Source organism: Daphnia carinata, chromosome 6 (assembly GCF_022539665.2).
Source record: "Daphnia carinata strain CSIRO-1 chromosome 6, CSIRO_AGI_Dcar_HiC_V3, whole genome shotgun sequence".
NCBI classification, from domain to species: domain Eukaryota; kingdom Metazoa; phylum Arthropoda; class Branchiopoda; order Diplostraca; family Daphniidae; genus Daphnia; species Daphnia carinata.
Window position 1 is genome coordinate 384,859 of NC_081336.1, and position 21,498 is coordinate 406,356.

Consider the following 21,498-nt stretch of genomic DNA (forward strand, 5'->3'; position numbering starts at 1 on the left):
ACATCCCCCCCTTCCCCTTTTTAAGACACTTGTAGTCGTCAGTGGCTACGGTTTTGAATTTCCATCGGTAGATGGCGTTGCTTTTTCGCGAATTGATTTCCATTTCTTTGGCTTTTATCAACACACGAAACAATTTCTAATAAACGACAGTTAAGGAAAGTAATTTGCATACAATTTATCTGTTTGCATCACTCATTTTAAAATGAGGAGTTTGGTTTCTGAAAATGAGTGCAATAAGTAACGGTTTTTTTCGCCTACCATTGTTCTGACATCGAAAATGATTTGTTGTTCATTCCTTGGTGTTAGACTTTTTTTTTTTTTTATTATCTACCTCGTACTGAGCAAGAAACGTAACACTGATAATGTAATGGCATGTACGGTGATGATCTCATGTGAAAGTCGGGAAAACCGACCTGGATCCTCGCCCTTTGCTCTTTCAGGTGTTATCAAATTCAACATCATAGGCGACAATAGTGTAGGCACAGTGTAGGTGGATGATTTCGACAACAGTTAGGCAACACGCGTCCATATTCAGATTCACATGTCAACGATAAAGCTTGGTCTGAAATACATCCACGCAATTCCACGTGATTATAGCTGTCCATCAAATCCCTTACTGTTACAATGAGTCCACATTTTTACAAGTCTCCGAATGAGATCCGCAAACCAAAACAAATATGAAAAGGTAAGGAACGTCGTCTAACTATTGTGACATCAGATATTCGATAATGGCTCTAATCTATAAAATGGTTGGCGTCACCGTTCACAATTGTCGTCTAGCGCTGCTTATATAAAATGCTGATTATGGGAAAACTTCTGAACAATTCAAATAATGGAGCGGGGGATTCTTACGGTCCGAGACGTTCACGATTCGCTAGCGATCAGCTCCAAGTTGCCTGCCAAGAGAAAGAAGAAGTGGAAGGGAGTTCTTAGGTATTACATGAATTTCATATATCCGTCTATTTATATAATTCCTGTGCGTGTGTGTGTCACCGAGCCGCTATGGAAGGAGTGAGGAGTCAAGGGCATGCCGAAAATATTTCAACTCTCTTGCAACTAAATTTAGGCTTAAAATACACATACACACACACACACAGTGATCTGTTTTAACACTGAACAGACAAACATACCCAAAACTTGCTGTAAAAGGATGCGGATGTACTCGGAACTGTTTTCGTCCCGTCGAAGACCTTTGCTTATGTTCAATTCGAAACTTGGGCCGTACCAATCGAAATACTACATCAACAAAATTTGAAAAAAAAACAAAAAAAAACACTAAATAAATAAATAAAATTTAGATAACAACAAAATATTCTGAGCAATCTAGTAGGAAGATACATTTACGTCATGTTCAGGAATATCAGTAGACAGTTTTTCGCCTAATAGAACCGCCAAAATGGTTGTGAAGCAACGGGACGCATTTGCCTTGTGATAGCCGCCCCCGCCCAGGTACAGACTGGGCAATCCATAACTTTGAATGACAGCGGTACAGCGGACGTATGCTGCCGGTGTCAAGTTAAATGTTCCTAATGGATCGTTAGCGAGGGCATCTGCACCGCATTGACACACAATAGCTTCCGGCCGAAAGCGCTGCATTACTTTTTGGAGAACGCTGTTTCGGATACGAACAACGTAACGGATAAAATACCATGAATTGATGAATAATTGGGGAAATTTTTTTACGTCTCAAAAACGTGGATGAAAGTTTCATCACAAGCTCCATCTCTGAGTGGGACGTTACATGAATAGTTCCTGCCTTGACCTAAACCAACGTCTTGGACTGCCCCTGTTCCAGGAAAGTAGCCTTCTTCGTATTTGTGCAACGATAACGTAAAAACTTTGCGACTGTACACAAAGGCATTTTCCACTCCGTCTCCTATTTGAAACATGAGCAATAATGACACATTGCTTTGCATAATATGTGTTGTAGGCATTACCATGGTGAATATCAAGATCAATATAGAGTACCCGTTTGAATTTTTTTTCCAATTCGAGTATGGCTAGAACACCTGGCAATTAAAAATGTTTGCTTAATCTTGGAATTAGGCAATTGATAATGAGCATTACCGTACAGTCATTGATATAACAAAATCCTGAGGCACTATCTCTTTGGGCATGGTGCCAACCACCACAGAAATTTACAGCCACATCAACAGAACCAGAAACAAGAGCTTTAGCTCCTGCCACAGATCCACCAGCTATCACTGCAATAAAATCATGAATGTTCTCAAGTGGTGGGCAGTCATATCCTGAAAGAATGTCAAACATCACACTGAGTTTTGCTTTTTTATTTAGTGAACTAGTACTCACCCAAACCATATTCTTCACTGCTTTCATCCTCGACATCCACATCACCTTTCAGGAAATCAAGGTAATCAGAAGAATGAAATCCTCTCATAACATCATCATCAACCTTATCACAAGTTAATAGTAAAACATGTTCCAGAAGGCCATATGACTCTAATAAATGATGAACTAACGATGCCTATGAGGCAAAAAACAGAACATGCACGAGATTTGAAAAAATGTCGAACCAAAACTTTTGCATTATTTTTACCCTTTGTGTGAGATTTGGTACTCTGTTACATTGCTGAATCAAATTTGGTGAATAAACATAGCCAATCTTGGGTTTTACATCAAAGTCTACATTTTGTTCGATAATTTTCAAATCGGACGACTCACTCTTCAAGTTTTCTTTATTGATTGCCGCCATTCGAACAATGTTGTCTGCAATCTTGAACGCTAGCGACATGGTGGGCAATATCGAAAACTGAAATTTAATGGCCGCCAGCATCGCCTCAACAACAAAGGAAGGAAAGGCGAAATTTTAAGCTTTTAATATGACTAAAAATACAGCAAGTTCCGATTTAAGGTCTGAACTTTCTGATCTCGTCAAACGCAGGATTGAAGTTGCAGTAAGACAAACAAAAATGTACCTTCTAAACTGCAAACTTCATTGTTTATATTTGCGCCTTGTATAGGAAACACTTGCTAACCTGGAACGTCAAATTTACGCATTCGAAGGGAGTTACCTAGAAGACACGCAGCTATACGGAAATATTATTCGAGGATGGGATCGCTATTTAAATAGCACCAGTAAACTATCAAACCCTTCCTCTGACAAACGAAACAGAAAATTCAAAGATGCTGAAAGACTTTTTTCAAAGTCTTCTATTACTTCTATGGCGGTAGAATTGAGTGAAACAACAAGTGAAATAACTGAAATAAAATTTCTTTCAAACACACTTTCAGGCTGTGAGCGGTATCATTGATCTGAATTCTGAGAGAGCAGAACGAAGCAGTGAAACTGAGTCACAAGCAGGGATGAGTGGAAGTGACGAGAACAGCAGGGATTTTCTCAGTTTAGAAGGTGTTAACGGTGATAAATTAGGCAAAGTTTCAAAATCTAGGCATATAAATAAAAGAGGGAGCAAAAAGTCAAAACTGAAATAATTACAAACTCATTTTCCATCTCCCCATCTTCTGCTATACATGATTCTGTGAATGCTCTTTATGATTGTACTACTAAGTGTTGAATGTGCTGTCCTTTGTCAATTTTTTTCGGTTTTCTTAATAAATGCTCGAATAAAAAAGCGCAATTCTCGTATACTTTTAACTTCTATTCAATTATTCGATTAGATGCATGAAATGAGTTTTTTCTTCTGTCGCTAGATGGAAGCATGAATTGGCTCCTCCCATCTCTTCCTCTTGTTGTCACATGATCATATGATTCTTGTCAAAATTCGGTAACTACATTCAACCCGCTTACGAATTATATTCGTTTGTATTCAGATCCTGCACTTGTTTCGCCCCAAAATGTCAGGAAAAGACAAAATTGCCATTTTTCCATCGCGAGGGTAAGTTTACATTCCGAAGAAAATATGGTTGCAGTATGAAATAAAATAAGCTACATAATGGTTTAATATTTCCCTCAAACAATTAGAGCACAAACGCTGATGAAACACCGTCTTGCCGGTGCACAGAAAGGTCATGGTCTTCTAAAAAAGAAGGCAGATGCCCTTCAAATGAGATTTCGCTCAATCTTGAAGAAAATCATTGATGTAGTTACTTGAAAAAATTCTGACAGTTGCATACCATTCTAAACTTTGCCTTTTCATTTAGACTAAAGATATTGATGGGAGATGTGATGAAAGAGGCTGCCTTTTCACTTGCTGAAGCCAAATTTGCCACAGGAGACTTCAACCAAGTGGTGCTGCAGAATGTCACAAAGGCTCAGATCAAAGTTCGGTCTAAAAAAGACAATGTTGCTGGTATAATCTACATCTGCAAATATTTATGTAAACATAGGACGTTGAAAATTACCCTTGTTCTGTATATAGGAGTAAATTTGCCAGTGTTTGAGAGCTACCAAGATGGTAGTGACACATATGAGTTGGCGGGTTTGGCTAGAGGAGGTCAGCAGTTAGGCAAGCTAAAGAAGAACTATCAGAAAGCTGTCACTCTGTTAGTGGAGCTTGCATCACTGCAAACGTCGTTCATAACGCTCGATCAGGTCATCAAGGTGACCAACAGAAGAGTAAACGCCATTGAGCATGGTGAGAATTGAACTAAAAATTAGATTAAGAGTCAAATTAAAATGTTGATGTTAAAGCTGTGATATTTTTATTATTTGTGTAGTTATCATACCTCGCATTGAGCGGACACTTGCATACATCATCTCCGAGCTTGACGAGCTTGAGCGCGAAGAATTCTATCGGTACTCCTCAGATTTACCATTTTGGTCATTTTCAGTTGTTTAGAAAACCATTCCATTCACAGGCTAAAGAAAATCCAGGATAAGAAACGTATTTCACGTGCAAAAGCTGAACTTGAAAAAGCCAAACGTAAAGCTGAGGGCGATTTTGACGAAGAAGCGGCTAACATTCTTGACGATGCGCATGACGAAGACGTTCTTTTCTAAAAAAAAAATTTTTAAATAAAAAATAATAATTAAAAAAAGGTGCAAAATGGCAACAAATTTAGGCGCGATATTATCCGATCTGATGTCGAATAGTTTGATGTGCATGTCTATTGTTGTGACGGCAATTGTTTTGTTCATTCCTTACCTTCATTTGGTGTTATTGGTAGCCACAGAAAAGGTCTAATTACAATTTACTTCTGATTGAAATCGATTTGCTCCGATATTCTTCCTTCACCTGTGAATGACTGCGTACAAGTGAAGCTATTCCACTAAGCGGCAATGGCCTGTTAAGACCAAAAATTTTGGTGGCCTTATCTCAGTCGCCGTAATCAAGTCACGCGCTCATTAGACCACAGTAAATGTCATGTGACTTTTACGGGCGATCACAAGGCAAAAAGCTAGTCCTTTTTTACCTGTTGTCAGCTGAGTGGCGACTGGAGCCCCACACACAAGCATTTTCCAAGTAAGTCGCCATGTCAGGAAAGGACAAGATCGCCATTTTTCCATCTCGAGGGTAAGATTAAAACAAAATTTTCGCGTTAAACGAAAAATAAACAATTGGAACAATTTAGAGCCCAAACAGGTATGAAGGCCCGCCTGAAGGGTGCCGAAACGGGCCACAGGCTCTTGAAGAAGAAGGCCGATGCTATGCAGCTTCGATTTCGTTCCATCCTGAAGAAAATCATTGAGGTACGTATTGACATCTAAGTTGTTCCCTTCAATCATAAAATTTACGAAAAAAATCCAACACAGACCAAGGAAATGGTGGGCGAAGTGATGAAGGATGCTGCTTTCTCTCTCGCTGAAGTCAAATTCCAGACAGGTGACATCAACCAGTACGTGCTTCAGAATGTTTCCACGGCGCAAGTCAAAGTATCCTCCAAGAAAGATAACGTAGCCGGTGTCAATTTGCCAGTCTTTGAGAGCGTTGTCGATGGAACAGATCGCTACGAGCTGACGGCAATCGCCCGTGGTGGTCAGCAGTTGACCAAAATGAAGAAATGTTACGTTCAAGCCGTCAAACTTTTGGTGGATTTAGCTTCCATGCAGACGTCTTTCATTACTTTGGACACGGCCATCAAAGTCACCAACCGACGTGTCAACGCTATCGAACACGGTAAACAGTTTTGTTCCACCAGATTTGACAGTTTTGAATAACATAATATTACTAGTTATTATACCGAAAATCGAGCGAACATTGAATTACATCATCTCTGAACTGGACGAGCTGGAACGTGAAGAGTTTTACCGGTAAGCTATAACTTTCAAAACTAGTAGTAAAACGATATTAAATTCCTACTTTTCTTTGCTTGATGTGCAGACTTAAAAAGATTCAAGACAAGAAAAAGATTGCACGTGGTAAAGCAGAAGCTGCAAAAGCCATTAACCGTCAAAAGAATGAACAGGAACCATCGAGTCTGATTGCAGAAGACGACGATGACATCATGTTTTAATTATATATATAACACCACCACCACCAGCAACGTAAATGTTTAATATAATACAATTTGACGACCCGGTTTCAACAACTAAAGAGTAGAGGAAAATGATAATATACAAGAGAATTACAACCCTGGAAAGAGATCACTAACCAACTGATGATTTGAAACGAAAAACAAAGGCGTGATTATTACTAGTAAGAAAAAGAATACTATGAAGAGAATCTAATAAACATTCGACGGACTAGTTTCCGTGTAGGCCATTCTTTTTACTAGTCGATTGCCATAGGTGTAAGAGATGATCATTTGCACAGTAAAAGTAAACTCAAGAGAATCTTTGGTGAATAAAGAAAAAACGAAACCCAAATTGCTAACTACAATTTTGATAATCTCATTAAATTGTTTCATACGTTTGATTTGGAGCAGACGATGAATTCAGCCGTTCACCAGTTGAGAAAAATGAGACACTGGATTTTCCAACAGTTTTGAAGGTGAGTCAAACTCAATCAGCTGTCCGGCGCTTATGACGGCTACGCGATCCGAATCCATAATTGTTTCTAGTCGGTGAGCTATTGTTAGCACTGTCGAATGGCGGAATGCTGAGCGAATCGTTTTCTGGATTAAGCGATCTGTCTCTGCATCGACACTGGCAGTCGCTTCATCAATGCATATCACCTGCAAAAATGAACACGTTTCAATAAACCCAAATCAAAACAACACGGCGATGTTAGTGTCATACTTTAGAATTGAGTAGAAGAGCTCGAGCAAGACAAAGAAGTTGTTTTTGTCCAACGGAAAACAATTTGCCACGCTCTTGCACGTCGGTGGACAAACCAGATGCCATTCTGGTAATCGTTTCTTTCAAATGACATCGTTCTAAACACTTCCAGAGTTGGCCATCTGTATGCTGTGAAGTGGGATCTAGATTTTCACGAATCGTCCCGCTAAATATGAAAGGATCTTGTGGAATGATGGCCAGCCGAGACCTTGTTTTGCAATTCAGTGTGAGTGATGAACGAGCGAAAGTGTTAAAAAAAAATCGATTTACCTTAAATCGAAGAGACTAAGAGATTGGATATTGACACCGTCAATTTGCACTTCTCCCGAACTGATCTCCACCAGCCGGAATAGAATTTGGAAGAGTGTTGTTTTTCCTGAGCCCGTTCTTCCAACAATTCCTACTTTCTCCGACGGACGGATTTCAAAATTAATGTCTTTCACAGCCAATGGAAAGTGTTCCCTGTATCTCATCGACACTCTTTGAAAGGTGATGCAACCTTGACTTGGCCAGGACGTCGGTAGAGCTACTCTCGATGACGCTACAATGGAAAACGGGCGTAATTAAAAGGGTCGTTCAAAAATCAATAACAATAACTTACTGGAAGGTTCTGCTGGAAGTCGTTGGATATAACCGTGGACGCGCTCTACGCTCACCATTTCCTTTTCAGTTTCGACAAACGACGTCACAACGCCGGATAGTACGCCCGTAATGGACAATGCATAAGAAATGGCCAATCCTACGAGTCCAGGATCGACGGTGTGTATGTGATGCTGGACAACGGCGAATATGCCAACACCTGTCACCATTGCCACACCGATCAATTGCAACCGTAAGCCAAGCCAATTGGCAGCGGCTTGACTTGCGAACTGAGTTTTGACATTATCTTCCACCATGTCCAGGTTCTCTTGAGCAAAACGTGAGGTCGAATTATCTGTTGAGCGAATCGTTACCAGGCCGCTGAGGGTTTCGGCAAAACGCGAATAAATGGGCGAGAGAGTGACGGTTGATAGCCGTTTCAGCTCACGTGAAGTGTGTCGATAAAAATGTTGTAGATTGAAATAAATGAAGCCAAGAGGTAAGAGCAACAACGAGATCCATGGAATTCCCACGCAGGTAACAATAATTGTGCCTTGCAAATTGAATAATTAATTAAATACAACAATTCATTTGAATTGATTGAGGATGAATACCGAAAAGTCCGAAAATCTGGGCCAAAAAGATGTTGAGAACAAATGGCAGAGATTCGTCGATGGCGTAGATGTCGGATGACAGTCGATTCAAGATTCTGCCTACGGGTGTTGTGTCGAAGAAGATGATTTTGGCTTGTAACACAACGTCTATTAGGCGACTGTGTAAAAATGTTGTGGCTTTTAATCCGCCGTATGCAAAGAGAAATGCCCGGAAGAAAGTGAAGATCGTGTTGGCTGCAGCAATGCCTCCATAGACGGCCAGGTAGAAGGTAGGATCGTAATCATCTCCTCCTCCTACGATGAACGTCCCGTTGATCGTTTCGTTCTGCAGTTCAGAGACCCAGTGGGCCAGCCACCAGTCGGACACGTTCCGCGTCGACTGCATTAATAGCAGCATGGCCAAGATGATGGGCGAGACATACATTCCAACGGCTTTCCAGTAAGTGGAAACAATATCAAATTCGACTTGGCCCGTGCATCTTTCTTCTTCTAATGGGATCGCTGCTTCTCTTTCGTCCAATACGGTGGAAGTCGATTTCGTTGGTCTTCCAGTTTGGTTCGATCCATCTAGGAACGACGTTAAAATTTTCGACGGTGGACCTGCAATACCAAACGTTTAACCAAACAAAATCAGGCGTGGAAAAATGAAAAATACGAACATACCTTGTGAGATTAATTGTCCATCTTGGAAAACGAGGACCCAGTCAGCTGACTGCAAAAATTGGGCGTGATGTGTACACAAGACGCGAGTTTTGTTCCGAAGGTAATCCACCATTAAAGCGTCAACCAAATGTCTGGCTACTTGGGAATCGACAGCCGAGAGCACATCGTCCATCAAGTAAAAACCCTTGTCCTATCAAACACGAATACGGATTAAAGCCTCACCGAATTGAATACACGAGTTTAAAATCAAACTGCCGATGATTAGAGTTATAAAGTGAAGAACAATATTCTTGCCTGATAAACGGCCCTTGCCAGAGCGATGCGTGCTTTTTGTCCACCACTAAGCGTTACTCCGTTATCTCCGATTTCAGTTTGATCACCTTCAGTTAACATCCGCAAATCGGCGTTCAGAGCGCAGACTTCCAGGACGACACGGTACTTGCCAGCATCGTACGGTTTGCCGAATAAGATGTTGTCTCGAATCGTTCCACGCTGAATCCAAGGCTCTTGAGTCACAATCGCCATGCCTGTACAATTCAATGATTAGGTTTGGGGCTTTAAAATAAGCAGCAAGGAGAAACAGACCTTGTTGCCAATGCCGGACGTAGATGCTGCCATTTCTCTTGACTAAATTGCCCGTAATAGCCTGAAGGAATGAACTTTTGCCGCTGCCCACTTTGCCAATGACTCCGATGAATTGTCCTTTAGTTATCCTCACATTCAAATCACTGAGTCGGAAGCTATCGCCAGCCGATTGCCATGAGAACTCGGCTTGTTCCATAATAAGCGTAGCCTGGGCATCAGGTTCCACTCGTTTTGCACTGTAATATGATCCGGAATCCATATTGGGAAGCTAATTCATGAAAATTAAATTTCTTTCAGTTGTTATAAATTTTTAAAAATATATTCTATTTAACCTGAATTAATTTCCGGACGCGTTTGAGGGAAACCCAGGCTTCAACTAGTCCTCCAATGACCCAAGGAAATGCGTTGAGTGGGCTGATGAGCATGTTAAATAAGGCCATGCAAGTAAAGACTTTGGCGGAGGTTAAAGTTCCGCCCATCAAAACAAATGTGGCAAAGGTGAGAATAGCCACCAGGACGGGCGTCGTGGCCCAAAAGTAGACGCAAAGTGCGTCTAAATATTTGCGGGTTTTCAGGGCTTTGAGCTCTTCGGCTCGAAGCTGTTCGATCCGACGGCGGAAATGCTTTTCCCAGGCGTAGAATTTCACGACACGAATGCCAGTCAAAAGTTCGTTGAGGAGTCTGACTCGTTTGTCCTTGGCCGTCATCATTTCTCCGCTGTATTTACCTGGATGAAATTAAATATTTAAATTGGGAATTAACTTTACCAAACTACTAAAAACAAATAATGGGTTTAGTCGTCAATTTCATTGTCAACTGTGAATAACAAAAGAAATTCAAGATTTACCTACTTTAACTGCAATCCATCTGTTTATGGGTATCAAAAGAAGCGCAAAACTGAGTCCGGCAAGAAAAGCAAGGCCCACTTGGGCATACAGCAAATACAATGTGACACCAATCTGATATTTTTCGTAAGGTATGTATCAAGAATTATTGTTTAACTGGAAAAAAAAATGAATTACCTGAAGAGGAAGGCTCCAAAATGCGTGAAAACTGGGACAAAAATTGATGATACGATCTGTGTCGATACTCATCATGTTGACGATATCTCCAGAACTTTAAAATTATTATTTCATTAAAATATTTAGTAGATCAACAAATTGTGTGATATTCCTTGAATAGAATCAATTTCATACCTGAATTGAGAAAGATCTGCTGAGCTCACTCGAAGGGTTTTATTGTAAATAGTTGAAATGAGAGCAATGCGCATCCGGAGAGCAATTTCACTGACTTTGAAGTTGAAGTGAACATTACAGAGAGCCGCTTTTCAATAAAAAAAAACAAATCGGAGAAGAATATTTAATAACACTTTTTCAGATGAATTAAATTAAAAGGTATACCGGTAAACGAGGCGAGGCAAAGGGCTGCTGCACACAAATAACCAAAGAGCATAGGTTCGGTTTTGTTGTCGATAAACTGGACCAAGGCCGACAGGACTAACGGCCCAACAAATCCCAAAGCATCGCCCGTGAATTTGAGCAAACCGATGAGGTAGAATGATGAACCGAAGCAATTACGGAGGGATTTGACGACAGATTGTGTTTCGTTCATTTGACGTTCAAACTGAGGTGCCACCAATTGCGACGTGGTTTTGCGAGGTAAATCAAATAAATCATCTGGAGAGTTTAGTTGTTTTCGACTTCCTGAAGGAAACAGTAAAGCGGTTAAACCATGATAACGAAATAAATGAAAGAAGAAAACTTACCTTTCTTCATCAGGGGTTGCACCCACGATAGGAAGAGACGTGAGAGGAAGGTGACACCTTCCCGTGCGATGCCGAGGTAGAACCGATCAAAATCAATGTCGAAACGATTGTAATGTAGCAATCGTCGTTGGCTGAGGTTTTCGTCCGCAAGGGATTGGAAGGTTCTATCGAAACCAGTAACATCGGCCATGCCATATGGAATCAAAGTGAATAAGTAGAAGAACTGAAGAACTGCATAGGACATGTCCAGCCAGAACTCTGGATTTTGCAATGTCTTGTCATGAAATTCATGAAAGTTTCCCCTCAGTTGGAAAGCACAAGGGATGATGGTAAGCATCCATGCAGCTAGTGAGGAGAGAGGCCCTCGGAGGCTCCTAGATACCCTCTGCTTCAGGATCATGATGTACAACATGTGGCAGAGCCAGCTAAATGTTGTGACAAAGCTGACCATGTAATCCATCAAGAACAGGCCTTCATGGAAGTAAGATTTTACTATAAGATTTGAAAATGGAATAAAAGCTAAAAATAGGCAAATGAATGCTCTCAGTGACAGGACAGTGACTTGCACTCGATCTCGAATGACCCAGTTGTACTCTTTGCCTAGATAGTAGGATGACACTGCAGTCAACACCACACTGGATGGTAAACTGAGAGCTAGCTGACCAAAGCATTTCCCGATGTTACCGTTTGACCAGAAAATGAGAGAGGGACTCCCGCATACGAAATTCCAGTCCATATCTGTTGTCAATGCTTCGTTGAGCAGGTACATAAAATGACAACCGGTCGTATTTATATGAATGAAATCCTTTTTAGTGGACCACAAGATACTCAAACAACTCTGCTACTTCTACACATTGAACAGAAAATATATTTTTCTGCTTTGGAAAAGAGCCTTATTGATTCACTTGGTTGGACTTGGGTGTTTCGATTTGATTCTAATTGTCAAGATCAAAACACTAGCAGACGACATTAGACCGGAATTCGGATTGCCTCATTTTCGTTATGATAGCCAAGACATGGGCGGATCAAACATAGCCAGACTTGTTAGAAATTTATTATAATGTCGAAAGAAATTTTGCTTTAAGGCGATCATGAAATTAAATAATGAAGTTGCCATAAATATTCATTATTTTGAATCAATTTTTTTAGTTCTGCAGTTTTGTCTATTTCAAGCAAACGTTTTCAATACATAATTTGAAAAACATTTTTTGAAATCATTTCTATTCACGCTATATTTTTTGACAGACAATATAACATTGAATCTTGCAAACGTTGAACCATTCTCTCATGACTAGATGATGCCATTTCTTTCCACGAAAAGATTTTGACGTTCCTTTTGCTACTTTCCTCGGCATTTGTTGACAAGTCGTCGGCACGATCTTAAACAAGTTTGAACGATAGCATCAACAATTTCGCAGACGGTCAAAACAGAAAAACCGAGTAGGAAACCGAGAGATCCACCGATATCGCAGAGGAGAGAAACGGCTCCATAGTCGGCGCTTTCTTCAATCTCGTCAAACGTGAAATCCTGAAAATTACAAAAAAAAAACCTTCACTTAAAACATTCAGAAGTTTGCTTAATAAAATAATACCTGATAAAAAAGACGTAGTTTACTTTCAGTGGGTTTACTTTTCGTCATTTCGGTGTAGGCAATGTAAAAATCCTGGTGGCATTGGCGTTGGCAGTGGCTGCAATTGTTGGTCGTCCACTGACCATAAACGAGTAGATTATCAATTTCTTTCGAATTATTCCAATAAGAATCGGGTGTGTTGCAGTATTCCATATGGCGATTATGATATCCCACTAAAAAACGCATAAAAAATGTAAGTTTGGAACATTGAAACGAAGCAGGTAATAAAGGAACTCACCTGACTTGATGTCCATGAAAGGTAATCTGCATGTCATCCGGTCGGCGGCAGCTGCCACGAAACAGCGTTCAATGCACTTTGAATAATTGCCATTGTTCACACACGGGCGTTTCCAGACGTTTAACGTGCGGAACTGTTTTGAGGGATTAACAGGTAATTCAATCAAGTTTAACTGGAGCAAAAAATAGACAATTTTCGAGAACTTGTTTTAAAGCGCAAATTCAATGTTAGTTTGCGTTAGTGAAGGTTATTGAGGTTGTTACCTCTCTGAGGTAGATGCGGATGTCTTTACCCCAACCGGGGTCAAGAGTGCTGCCGTGCGTGCGGATGTCGATGACGGCCGAGTCACGCGGATCGTGAATCAACATCTTCCAGCCCCTTTCACCATGTCCCTTCTTGGCCCCCCACAAGAGTGACGAGCATTCCAGCTCGTCGTCTTTCAGCTTGACGTAGAGGTTGTTGAAACTGCCCGTTGTTTTCACCCAAGTTTCGTCTTCATCAAAACACATTCGCGTTTAAATGCAATTTTTTTTTAAACCAAATGAAAACAACAACTTACTGCGGATGAATGAGTAACACACGCCTAAATAGGTGTACACTTTGGTCCAGCGGCCTACTTGATTGCAGCTAACGTTCCGTCCAAACCAGCACTATCAATTTAACATGAATTATTTCTAATTTAAATTCAATTTCGCTATTTTTTGGGTATGATACACTAGCACCTATTTGTGTCCTATTACCCTATACTTGTCATCTCCAACTTAACGGCCGTACGTTACACATGACAAGGGAAAGAAACGAAAAATCACGCTACCAAACTAAACACATCAAACTGATGTGATGAAAGAGTTTGCTCTCCACGGGTTGTACGTGGGGTAGATTTGAAATCAATTTGAGAAAAGCGTAGTTACCTCGACGACGAATTGATCGGGATCGTGAGCTATGATGTCCCACAGCTGTTTGGCGTCCATGCCTCGTAGGCCGACAAGTTGGCTGATGTTGACTTCGAGTTTGTTCACGCTGCCCGTCATTTCTTGCTCTAAAAGTCGGATTTGGCTCATATTGAAACTGTTTTTGTTGCACACCGTCAGAACCGGGAAGCGGAGCGTGTCGTTCATCGTGACGCGCACGTTGACAGTTACCGGTGTGGAGCTGTAATATTCAACACGATCTTTCACCTGCGAAGAAAAGACAAACAAAAGGCTCTCATTTTATGTTCCTTTCTTTCTTTATGGAGGCAAAAGAAAAACCGCACGTTTAAAATGATACATCATTTGTCGCTGCACGCGACACCATGACACCACAAAGCGCCATAAATCGCATTAAGTTTTAACAGTTAAGTGCATTTTCTGCACACATCTTTTCAATCAAATTTGAAGTGAATTAAAACCCAAAACAAAAATCACCTGAATGATGGCTATGACGAATGCGGCGACGATGACTAGAATCCAAACGATCCTGCGTGATGGGTTCGTGTCGCCAAAGATGTTGCCGATGCCCGGCATCGAGATGCCAGACAGAGCCGTTTTAGGTTTCAACTCGGCCAGAGGTCCGTCGTCCGACAACATTTGGAGCATGCACATCGTTTCTTGCAGATCTGGCACAACGGCCGCGATTCCGCTAGATGGCTGTGGAGCCGTACGATCCATTTGATTGTCAACCGGTCGGTCTGCTAACTTGCGATCGTCTTCGATGAAATACATGGCCAGCCCTATTTGGTTCAAACAATTCACAACGAAAAACAAAAAACAAAAATAAAATAAAGTAGAGGGCGAGGCTATTTTTCATTGAGTAAACATCCGGAATGCGGATTAAATTTGAATGGCAGATATATCGATTACAGGGCGTGACCCTACATATGATCGTCCAATAGCAAACAGAAAAATTGAAAATGATTAAAACTTAACGTTAAACTATTTTGCGATGGTGTCAACAGACCATCAGACAGCGAAAACAATTGAAACACTAACAACAACACCTGAAGATTGAGGGGTGTAAGTTAACACGCGTCTATCCTAGTTCAATGATTTGGTCAGACAGGAGATAATCCTCGTTTGTGTTTCACCTTTTCTAAAGGATTACATTGGTCGGGATTTCACGCAGCCGCTTTTTCATTTTACTCCGCCCCCCCCCCCCTTCCATACTGGAACACCCTGTTGATACGTGCCAGTTTCCAGTAAACCTGTACCGCTCCTTTTTATTTAGAAAGAAAAACAAAATTGAGCTGGACGAAGGCAATAAAAACTGAAGACTGAAAGTGCTGTGAATGTTTTCCAAGTGTTTTCAGCTGCAAGCAGTTTACGATTGTTTACCCGTAGAAATTCGGAACAGCGACAAACATGAGAATTGGCAGCTGTAACACATACACAAACTAAGACCAATCATTAGATATGAAATCCAATTTCGTTTGCATCATCATTTAGACGAAATAATAGCCGGATGGCGTGTCTACCTGTTTAACGTTATTGACTTTTTTTTTTTCCTGGGATCCATCTCATTACCTGTTTTCATATTAACTTTACAAGGGACAACCTTATTTTCGTCTATCGTTTGTTTTGGGCAGGAAGTTCATGTGTACACAAATGAATTTTTTTTTGTTTTTTTTTTTAAACGGCTGGATTGGGAAGGGCGGTGGAGTTGACCTTAGTACAATCACTTACGAACCCAACCCAACTTTAATTCTACACTTATAAATACCCCCAAAACAAATTTTACGTTGTACGTGCCTACCCTTCTTGGCCGTCGAAGTAACGGAACACCACGAACTTGTAAAACACAAGTTTGGCTATCCAAAATGAAAAAGAAATTGCCTACTAATGAAATATAACGAGTATGAAGAATCTTACCCGAGAGGCATCTCGCAAAGTGTTACGACAAACACGCTGTGAAGCTCCATATGTCATTTTCTGTTTCCGTATTGAATAATGTCGCTTGCATTGGGCACGCTCAGCATCCAATTGGGTTTTTGCTTGACGATGTCGTTAACGTTGCACGGGTGTGACGTACGACTGCATCTGCCGCCATGTCGCCTACAAAGAAAATGTAACGGGAACATCGTGTTAAATTATCATCTTATACAGCATGCAAAGACACATGGGCAGGAGAGTAAAGGTGGGATGATGATGGGTGGGAAAATAAGAAAATGTGAGAAACTACGTAGATTCAAAGTAATACGGAACAACGAGGCCCTTTTTCGTTTCATTACATCGTAGACCGTCAAACCGGATAGATGGATAAGATTCTACTGATTCTCATGTTATCCATCGTTGTTTGTAATGGCCGACCACCACGGCATAATCAGGCCGAACATATTACAACGACAGTGAATCGTCGTAGTACATCAGTTTTACGTGCAATTGCCCTTTACGCCAACCCGTTCGGATGGATTGGAACACCAAGTTGGCCCCGCCGTACGACCAAAGCCAACAGGAAGACCAAAACAAACGTCAGTTACCTTTGGGTCATCGAAATCGATCGTAAATATCGTATCATTTTTTGTTTTATTTTATGCCTTTTGTTTCCCCATCTTTTTTTTTTTGTTTTAAAAGACTCGAATCACTGGTGGTTTACCGTCTATGAGAAAGGATCGCAAATTCCCGGACCGGATAAAAAAGCAATCATGAAATTGTTCTAAAAACATTTTTCCGCCCTTCTCCATCACGCATCTTTATATTTTATTGACATCTTCCCAGCTTTCTTTTTTTAATATTTCAATAATTCCGCATTATTTTTGATTGAATTTAATAAGTCCAATGCGATGTTTAACTAAATCATCGAAAGACACAACACGATTTAAAAAAAAAAGTGGGGGGTTGTTGGAATTATGCTAAGGAGTGTAAGGAAGGAGGGACGAAGGTGTGAATTAAGGATCAAAGAGTCAATTCATTTCAAAAGAGAAATAGATGAAAGAGAAAATAGGAAATGAAGAAAGAAATGATTGTAAAGATGAGCCAAAATCACTACCTTTTTCCGATCATCGCCTTTTTTCTCTTTTCTTTTTTAAGGAAGAACGGCATGACATCATCATCATATTTTTTTCATCAAGATTTTTAAAGAAGAAATTATGGATTTGTTTCTAATTCCTTTTGTAGTTGGAATCCCTTTTTCTTCTTCTTAAGATGAAGTTCTTGGACTATTGTCGGAATCCGAGCCCGATCCTTGACGGCTTTTCGATCCTCCCGGAGTCGAATTGCTGCTCTGGCCTAAAGAGGCAGCATTGGCAGTGGCAATGGCGTTTGCTGCAGATTTCTGTTGTTGTTGCAACTGCTTTTGCTGGGCAGATTTCTGTTTGTTATTGGCCTTGTTCAGTGTGGCCACTTCTTTCTGGTAGGCTTTGATACGTGTCTGGAGTACGTCCACCTTGGCTTCGTGCTCCTTCTGGATCGTCTTCATCTTGACACGGAACTCCTGGTCCAAACGGAATTGGCCCGCTTTGAGCTCGGTGATCTGTAGAAGGGGTAACACGCCAGAATTTGGGAATGTGTGTGTGTTGTGTGTCCAAAATCAACAGTCGCGCGACTGCCAGACTCCAAAGAAACGAGTGAGGTCAAGTTGTAAGGGACTCACCTGTTTCTCCTTGGCCAAAAGCTGGTTGTCTTTGACGGTCAATTGCTTCTGAAGAGTAGCAACTTGCTCTCGCAGTTCCGTGATTGCCACCACATGATCAGACGAATTCGGGTCGACCAGCGCGTCTCGGTTGATCATGGGACGAAAGATTTTGGCTGGAGGACCAGTTTCTTCTCTATCACCAAGTCCAACCTATTGATTAGACAGCGAAAGAAAAACATGATCAATTCAAGCCAACAACATCAGATGAAGGTGCAATAAGACCTTGGTGACGTCAGGACGCTGAGGACGCTTGTCATGATGATTGTGGTGATTGCCGTGGTGATTGTGGCTGCTACTCCTGTGTTGCTGTTGATGTTGCTCTTTAGTTTTCGAAGAATTCGAATGAGAGCCTCGTTCAGAATGCTTCGTCTTAGCCAGTGCCCTACGGTACGATAGCGTACATAGCCAGCAAAGCATCTTGCCATCTACCTGTAGAGTGGAAAAGTTTAAATCATTATTACTCGCTTGGTAAGTAGTCTTCTTACCTTCTTCTTGTCTTCATCCTTGCGATCAAAAGCACACTTTTGTTTGCACTGCTCACAAGTTAGAGGTGGGCCATATTTCTTCTCTGAGTTGGTGCAACGCTGGCACTTGTTCCCGATGAAGGCTGCAATAATGTTGCAGTATTCACAGGCTGAAGGTTTGCCATACTGCTTGACGTTGAATTCACACTTCTTGCAAATGGTGCTAGTGTTCCCCTTGCTGTCAACAGTTATTGCACACCTGCATCAGTTAATGGCTAAGAAGAAAGAAAACTCCTTCATTCTTACCTTTCCTGCTGAAACTCTGAGCGACAGTAGGTGCACTTGACAATGGGGAAGCTGCCTCTGCATTCCTATAGGTAAATGGAAAACACAGCAAGGTGAGAATCCAATTCTGAACACACATAAGATTTTCACTATGTGAAATCTGACAGCACTAATCCAGGAGCTTTTTTATAAAAAAATTGCCCCTTCACTTTACACTACACACACCTTGCACAATTGTTGACCCTGCGATAGCTCTTCGAAAGGATGGCGACTGAAACAACGCGAACAGGCGAATAGTGCCGACATTTTTCTTGTCTCCTGCCTCTTCAGTATACCTTTGTGCGACGTAAATCAATTCGCAATCTAACAAACCAGGTCGACCAATAAAGCTTAACACCACTCGGCTCTCTAGTATGCCAAGTCGATAATTACACACGACATCTGATTTTGCCTTTCCTTTCTCAACTGGCACGAATAACGGTCACTGAAAAACAATTCAGTTCTTCTCCCTTTCTCAACTTGTAAAACGGCTTCAAAGGGGTGCAGAAACTATTGATGCTGAGACGGTAATGCCAAAAATGCAATGGCCAATCGAGTCCATTGACTCTGATGACTCGGCATTGCCCAATGCGCCAATAGTTTTTCTTTTTTTTTCTTTTTATCGACTCAGTCTGTGAAAATAGATTTTTTAATTATCTAATTGAAATATTTAAAAATAAATGAAGGGATAGAAATGAAAATTAATTCCATATAATTAAAATTTTGAAATAAACTCGATTCAAATTGAAGAATTTGACACCACGGAAAGGAGGACGAAGAAATGGCTACGAGATAATAAAAATAACAACAAAATAACAAAACAAAAAAAAATAGCAAAAGAACAAGTATTAAAAGAATGGTGGAAAAAACTGCACGAAATTTCGTTTAAGGTAAAGCACTAAATCTTCTAATGTAGGTGATTTGTTTATTCTCAAGTTGGATGTTGTTTTAATTCATCTGTTTTATTTAAGCCATGAGAAAGGAGTAGTGGCATAAGGATGAGGATAACTCCAAGGAGGCTAGTGTATTCAGGACTTTTTGCCTTAGGAATGTTGTGCATGATTAAGTACATCAACTACCGAAGAGATGAGTCTGCCCAACCAGAGTGCCTAAACCGTAGACCAGATGACCAGCTCAGAGTCATCTTCCTTGCTGAGCGGGTTCATAGGGCTTTGGAAATACTGCAAGTGCAACATTTCATCTGTTACGAGAGCCTTTGGGCTTCTCTCTATAATGAAGGCCCAAGAACGTGGGAACATGTTGTTGAAATGTGTTTGATAGATGACACTTTGGCTCAGCAAGATGAAGCATTTATTGGCAGGTTCTTCAGGGCACAAGACCTTATCCTTGATTATGATATGCTGGAAGGTGTCTATGTGGTCAAATTAATGGATAAAGTTAACTTTCCTGGACTTCCGGATGCGGTGAGTCCAGATGTCAGCGCTCGACTGGTATTATTTCAGCAACGGTCCGAATTCATGATGATGCGCAAGGCCGGTTTGAAAAGAGCTCTTTTACCTGACGATTGCGAAAATCCCGTGCTCGAATGCTTTCCTAGTCAACTTGCCTTACCTCCGCTTTCGAGAATCAAGTACGGGCCGAATCAGTATTTTCCAGCACCACGTGAAGGCATAGAAATACAAAAATATCATTACCCTGATGATTGGTGGCTTCAAAGAAAGATCCCTTCTTTGTGTTAATTGTTTAAACTCCCCCGTGAAATTTTTAGTCCTGAAATCACCTTGTTTCCTATTCCTACCACATTGAAAATACATGCCAATGTTTAACTCTTTGCGCAACCCCAATGTTACTTTTGTGTCGATTTTGATTGAGACCTCTAAAAGGCGGAACAAAATGCCTGCTGGCTATAATAAAACGGTTGGTTAGACGAAAAGAGAGTGGCCATTTTTCACCAACGGCGAAAATGCTTTTACATTGCACAGAGAAAACATGGGAAAATAACAGATGGTCGTTTTCCTTTTATAACATTAAGTATAGACCCCTATTCGAAGACATACTTTCTGGCAACGCATAACAAAGGAAAAATGACATACTGGGTTCATTTCCTCATTAAAAAAAAAAGAAAGAATGCAGAAAAAGTGGCTGACCATACGAGCAGGTTGTTTGTCATCTGCCAGCAGTCAATATTTTGCAAAGTTAGTAGATGACCAGAAGAAGGCAGTTATGGTTTGTTCTGATTATGAAAACAACAGCAAAAATGTTTTAGCAAAGCTTTTGGAATACGGGAACAAAATTATGACCTGAATTGTTGTGTGGCACAGCGTTCAACTGGCCTCAATTTTTCGTCTTCTTCTATTTTTAAACGGAAATATTTTCGGCTTTTTTTTTTATGTGCCGACTACTAAATATAATCTTTGACCTTTTGCTCTCAATGACATCCTCGCGCTGTTACTGCATCAGCAGTGTGTCTGTACGAAGATGATGATTATATGACCTGTACGTGGGTATTCTTTTATACAACTCCTCGACAAAAGAAGTTGACTAACGAGTTTGTCCTAGAAAACGCCGGAGAAAATGAGGGCCCCAGACCCATCTTTCATGCATGCTTGCCACTGTTCTTAAAGGTCATTATAGTACACACACAGAGAGATAGCACGACTCGAAAGAAATGAAGCATAAAGTGAAACGAAAAAGAAAAAAAGAGGGGAACTTTTTCAGCAAAATAACGGGCAGGAAACCGTCGTGAGCGTTGCGGTCAGGTGAGCTTTTGAGGGGAGAAGATCACCGTCACTTATTACAGGACATACGTACCAAAGGGGGAAAGAACTGCCCTCCTCTCACGTGTTCCTCCGTCTACCTGTGGATGTATAAAAGCCTTGCGAGTTTCTCGATTCAGCATCAGTTGTTTGAAAGCAGCAGTTCTCCTAG

The 21,498-nt window shown here is 40.9% G+C and overlaps 8 protein-coding genes and 1 long non-coding RNA gene across 9 annotated transcripts; 5 read left to right on the forward strand and 4 right to left on the reverse strand.

Annotated features, from left to right (window-relative positions):
- Positions 1 to 421: 421 nt before the first annotated feature.
- Positions 422 to 3,077, reverse strand: LOC130689791 (histone deacetylase 8-like). Its single transcript, XM_057512731.2, has 9 exons — positions 2,937 to 3,077; positions 2,558 to 2,797; positions 2,311 to 2,485; positions 2,073 to 2,249; positions 1,938 to 2,009; positions 1,684 to 1,876; positions 1,345 to 1,612; positions 1,131 to 1,236; positions 422 to 896 (listed from the first exon to the last, which is right to left on the reverse strand). Exons 2-9 carry the CDS (start codon positions 2,792 to 2,794, stop codon positions 865 to 867), a joined length of 1,260 nt encoding a protein of 419 aa, XP_057368714.1. The 5' UTR covers positions 2,795 to 2,797; positions 2,937 to 3,077; the 3' UTR covers positions 422 to 864.
- LOC130689795 (chromatin modification-related protein MEAF6-like) lies at positions 2,766 to 3,609 on the forward strand. The gene is made up of 3 exons (XM_057512734.2): positions 2,766 to 2,915; positions 2,982 to 3,188; positions 3,253 to 3,609. The coding sequence occupies exons 1-3, from the start codon at positions 2,841 to 2,843 to the stop codon at positions 3,451 to 3,453; spliced, it is 483 nt and encodes a 160-aa protein (XP_057368717.1). The 5' UTR covers positions 2,766 to 2,840; the 3' UTR covers positions 3,454 to 3,609.
- Positions 3,610 to 3,715: 106 nt separating this feature from the next.
- LOC130689800 (V-type proton ATPase subunit D-like) lies at positions 3,716 to 4,921 on the forward strand. The gene is made up of 6 exons (XM_057512740.2): positions 3,716 to 3,857; positions 3,944 to 4,064; positions 4,130 to 4,271; positions 4,341 to 4,556; positions 4,639 to 4,717; positions 4,780 to 4,921. The coding sequence occupies exons 1-6, from the start codon at positions 3,817 to 3,819 to the stop codon at positions 4,919 to 4,921; spliced, it is 741 nt and encodes a 246-aa protein (XP_057368723.1). The 5' UTR covers positions 3,716 to 3,816.
- LOC132088086 (uncharacterized) lies at positions 3,766 to 4,782 on the reverse strand. Its single transcript, XR_009421304.1, has 3 exons — positions 4,648 to 4,782; positions 4,324 to 4,568; positions 3,766 to 4,250 (listed from the first exon to the last, which is right to left on the reverse strand). It is a non-coding gene; the product is annotated as an uncharacterized LOC132088086 (long non-coding RNA).
- A 360-nt stretch (positions 4,922 to 5,281) lies between the features above and the next one.
- Positions 5,282 to 6,492, forward strand: LOC130689793 (V-type proton ATPase subunit D-like). The gene is made up of 5 exons (XM_057512732.1): positions 5,282 to 5,435; positions 5,494 to 5,611; positions 5,675 to 6,038; positions 6,094 to 6,172; positions 6,243 to 6,492. Exons 1-5 carry the CDS (start codon positions 5,395 to 5,397, stop codon positions 6,373 to 6,375), a joined length of 735 nt encoding a protein of 244 aa, XP_057368715.1. The 5' UTR covers positions 5,282 to 5,394; the 3' UTR covers positions 6,376 to 6,492.
- Positions 6,344 to 12,288, reverse strand: LOC130689790 (ATP-binding cassette sub-family C member 10-like). The gene is made up of 14 exons (XM_057512728.2): positions 11,345 to 12,288; positions 10,980 to 11,282; positions 10,776 to 10,902; positions 10,602 to 10,695; positions 10,427 to 10,538; positions 9,912 to 10,306; positions 9,580 to 9,847; positions 9,289 to 9,521; positions 8,995 to 9,184; positions 8,332 to 8,931; positions 7,740 to 8,270; positions 7,409 to 7,679; positions 7,100 to 7,346; positions 6,344 to 7,035 (listed from the first exon to the last, which is right to left on the reverse strand). The coding sequence occupies exons 1-14, from the start codon at positions 12,111 to 12,113 to the stop codon at positions 6,796 to 6,798; spliced, it is 4,380 nt and encodes a 1,459-aa protein (XP_057368711.2). The 5' UTR covers positions 12,114 to 12,288; the 3' UTR covers positions 6,344 to 6,795.
- Positions 12,289 to 12,466: 178 nt separating this feature from the next.
- On the reverse strand, positions 12,467 to 19,172 carry LOC130689799 (uncharacterized). Its single transcript, XM_057512739.1, is given in 16 exon segments — positions 12,467 to 12,872; positions 12,937 to 13,148; positions 13,214 to 13,385; positions 13,477 to 13,706; positions 13,773 to 13,863; positions 14,125 to 14,391; positions 14,620 to 14,927; positions 16,064 to 16,101; positions 16,103 to 16,179; positions 16,181 to 16,242; positions 17,347 to 17,659; positions 17,780 to 17,971; positions 18,044 to 18,250; positions 18,307 to 18,523; positions 18,592 to 18,656; positions 18,796 to 19,172. Coding segments are annotated over 16 exon segments (2,721 nt in total). The 5' UTR covers positions 18,877 to 19,172; the 3' UTR covers positions 12,467 to 12,683.
- Positions 16,428 to 16,850, forward strand: LOC130689796 (uncharacterized). Its single transcript, XM_057512736.2, has 2 exons — positions 16,428 to 16,689; positions 16,762 to 16,850. The coding sequence occupies exons 1-2, from the start codon at positions 16,443 to 16,445 to the stop codon at positions 16,845 to 16,847; spliced, it is 333 nt and encodes a 110-aa protein (XP_057368719.1). The 5' UTR covers positions 16,428 to 16,442; the 3' UTR covers positions 16,848 to 16,850.
- Positions 19,173 to 19,349: 177 nt separating the features above from the next.
- On the forward strand, positions 19,350 to 20,401 carry LOC130689794 (uncharacterized). Its single transcript, XM_057512733.2, has 2 exons — positions 19,350 to 19,499; positions 19,581 to 20,401. The coding sequence occupies exon 2, from the start codon at positions 19,608 to 19,610 to the stop codon at positions 20,307 to 20,309; it is 702 nt and encodes a 233-aa protein (XP_057368716.1). The 5' UTR covers positions 19,350 to 19,499; positions 19,581 to 19,607; the 3' UTR covers positions 20,310 to 20,401.
- The last annotated feature ends 1,097 nt before the right edge of the window (positions 20,402 to 21,498 follow it).

Coding starts and splice junctions, on each gene's coding strand:
- LOC130689791 (XM_057512731.2), bottom strand. CDS start 2,794: ATGCTGGCGGCCATTAAATTTCAGTTTTCGATATTGCCCACCATGTCG. Junction 2,486..2,557: donor TACCAAATCTCACACAAAGG/GTAAAAATAATG, acceptor TTTGCCTCATAG/GCATCGTTAGTTCATCATTT. Junction 1,877..1,937: donor TGATCTTGATATTCACCATG/GTAATGCCTACA, acceptor TGTTTCAAATAG/GAGACGGAGTGGAAAATGCC.
- LOC130689795 (XM_057512734.2), top strand. CDS start 2,841: ATGACTAAAAATACAGCAAGTTCCGATTTAAGGTCTGAACTTTCTGAT. Junction 2,916..2,981: donor AACGCAGGATTGAAGTTGCA/GTAAGACAAACA, acceptor CGCCTTGTATAG/GAAACACTTGCTAACCTGGA. Junction 3,189..3,252: donor CTTCTATTACTTCTATGGCG/GTAGAATTGAGT, acceptor ACACACTTTCAG/GCTGTGAGCGGTATCATTGA.
- LOC130689800 (XM_057512740.2), top strand. CDS start 3,817: ATGTCAGGAAAAGACAAAATTGCCATTTTTCCATCGCGAGG. Junction 4,272..4,340: donor TAAAAAAGACAATGTTGCTG/GTATAATCTACA, acceptor TTCTGTATATAG/GAGTAAATTTGCCAGTGTTT. Junction 4,718..4,779: donor GAGCGCGAAGAATTCTATCG/GTACTCCTCAGA, acceptor TTCCATTCACAG/GCTAAAGAAAATCCAGGATA.
- LOC130689793 (XM_057512732.1), top strand. CDS start 5,395: ATGTCAGGAAAGGACAAGATCGCCATTTTTCCATCTCGAGG. Junction 5,612..5,674: donor TCCTGAAGAAAATCATTGAG/GTACGTATTGAC, acceptor AATCCAACACAG/ACCAAGGAAATGGTGGGCGA. Junction 6,039..6,093: donor TGTCAACGCTATCGAACACG/GTAAACAGTTTT, acceptor TAATATTACTAG/TTATTATACCGAAAATCGAG.
- LOC130689790 (XM_057512728.2), bottom strand. CDS start 12,113: ATGTACCTGCTCAACGAAGCATTGACAACAGATATGGACTGGAATTTC. Junction 11,283..11,344: donor GCAACCCCTGATGAAGAAAG/GTAAGTTTTCTT, acceptor TGTTTCCTTCAG/GAAGTCGAAAACAACTAAAC. Junction 8,271..8,331: donor CCAGATTTTCGGACTTTTCG/GTATTCATCCTC, acceptor TCAATTTGCAAG/GCACAATTATTGTTACCTGC.
- LOC130689796 (XM_057512736.2), top strand. CDS start 16,443: ATGGATAAGATTCTACTGATTCTCATGTTATCCATCGTTGTTTGTAAT. Junction 16,690..16,761: donor TTGGGTCATCGAAATCGATC/GTAAATATCGTA, acceptor TTGTTTTAAAAG/ACTCGAATCACTGGTGGTTT.
- LOC130689794 (XM_057512733.2), top strand. CDS start 19,608: ATGAGGATAACTCCAAGGAGGCTAGTGTATTCAGGACTTTTTGCCTTA.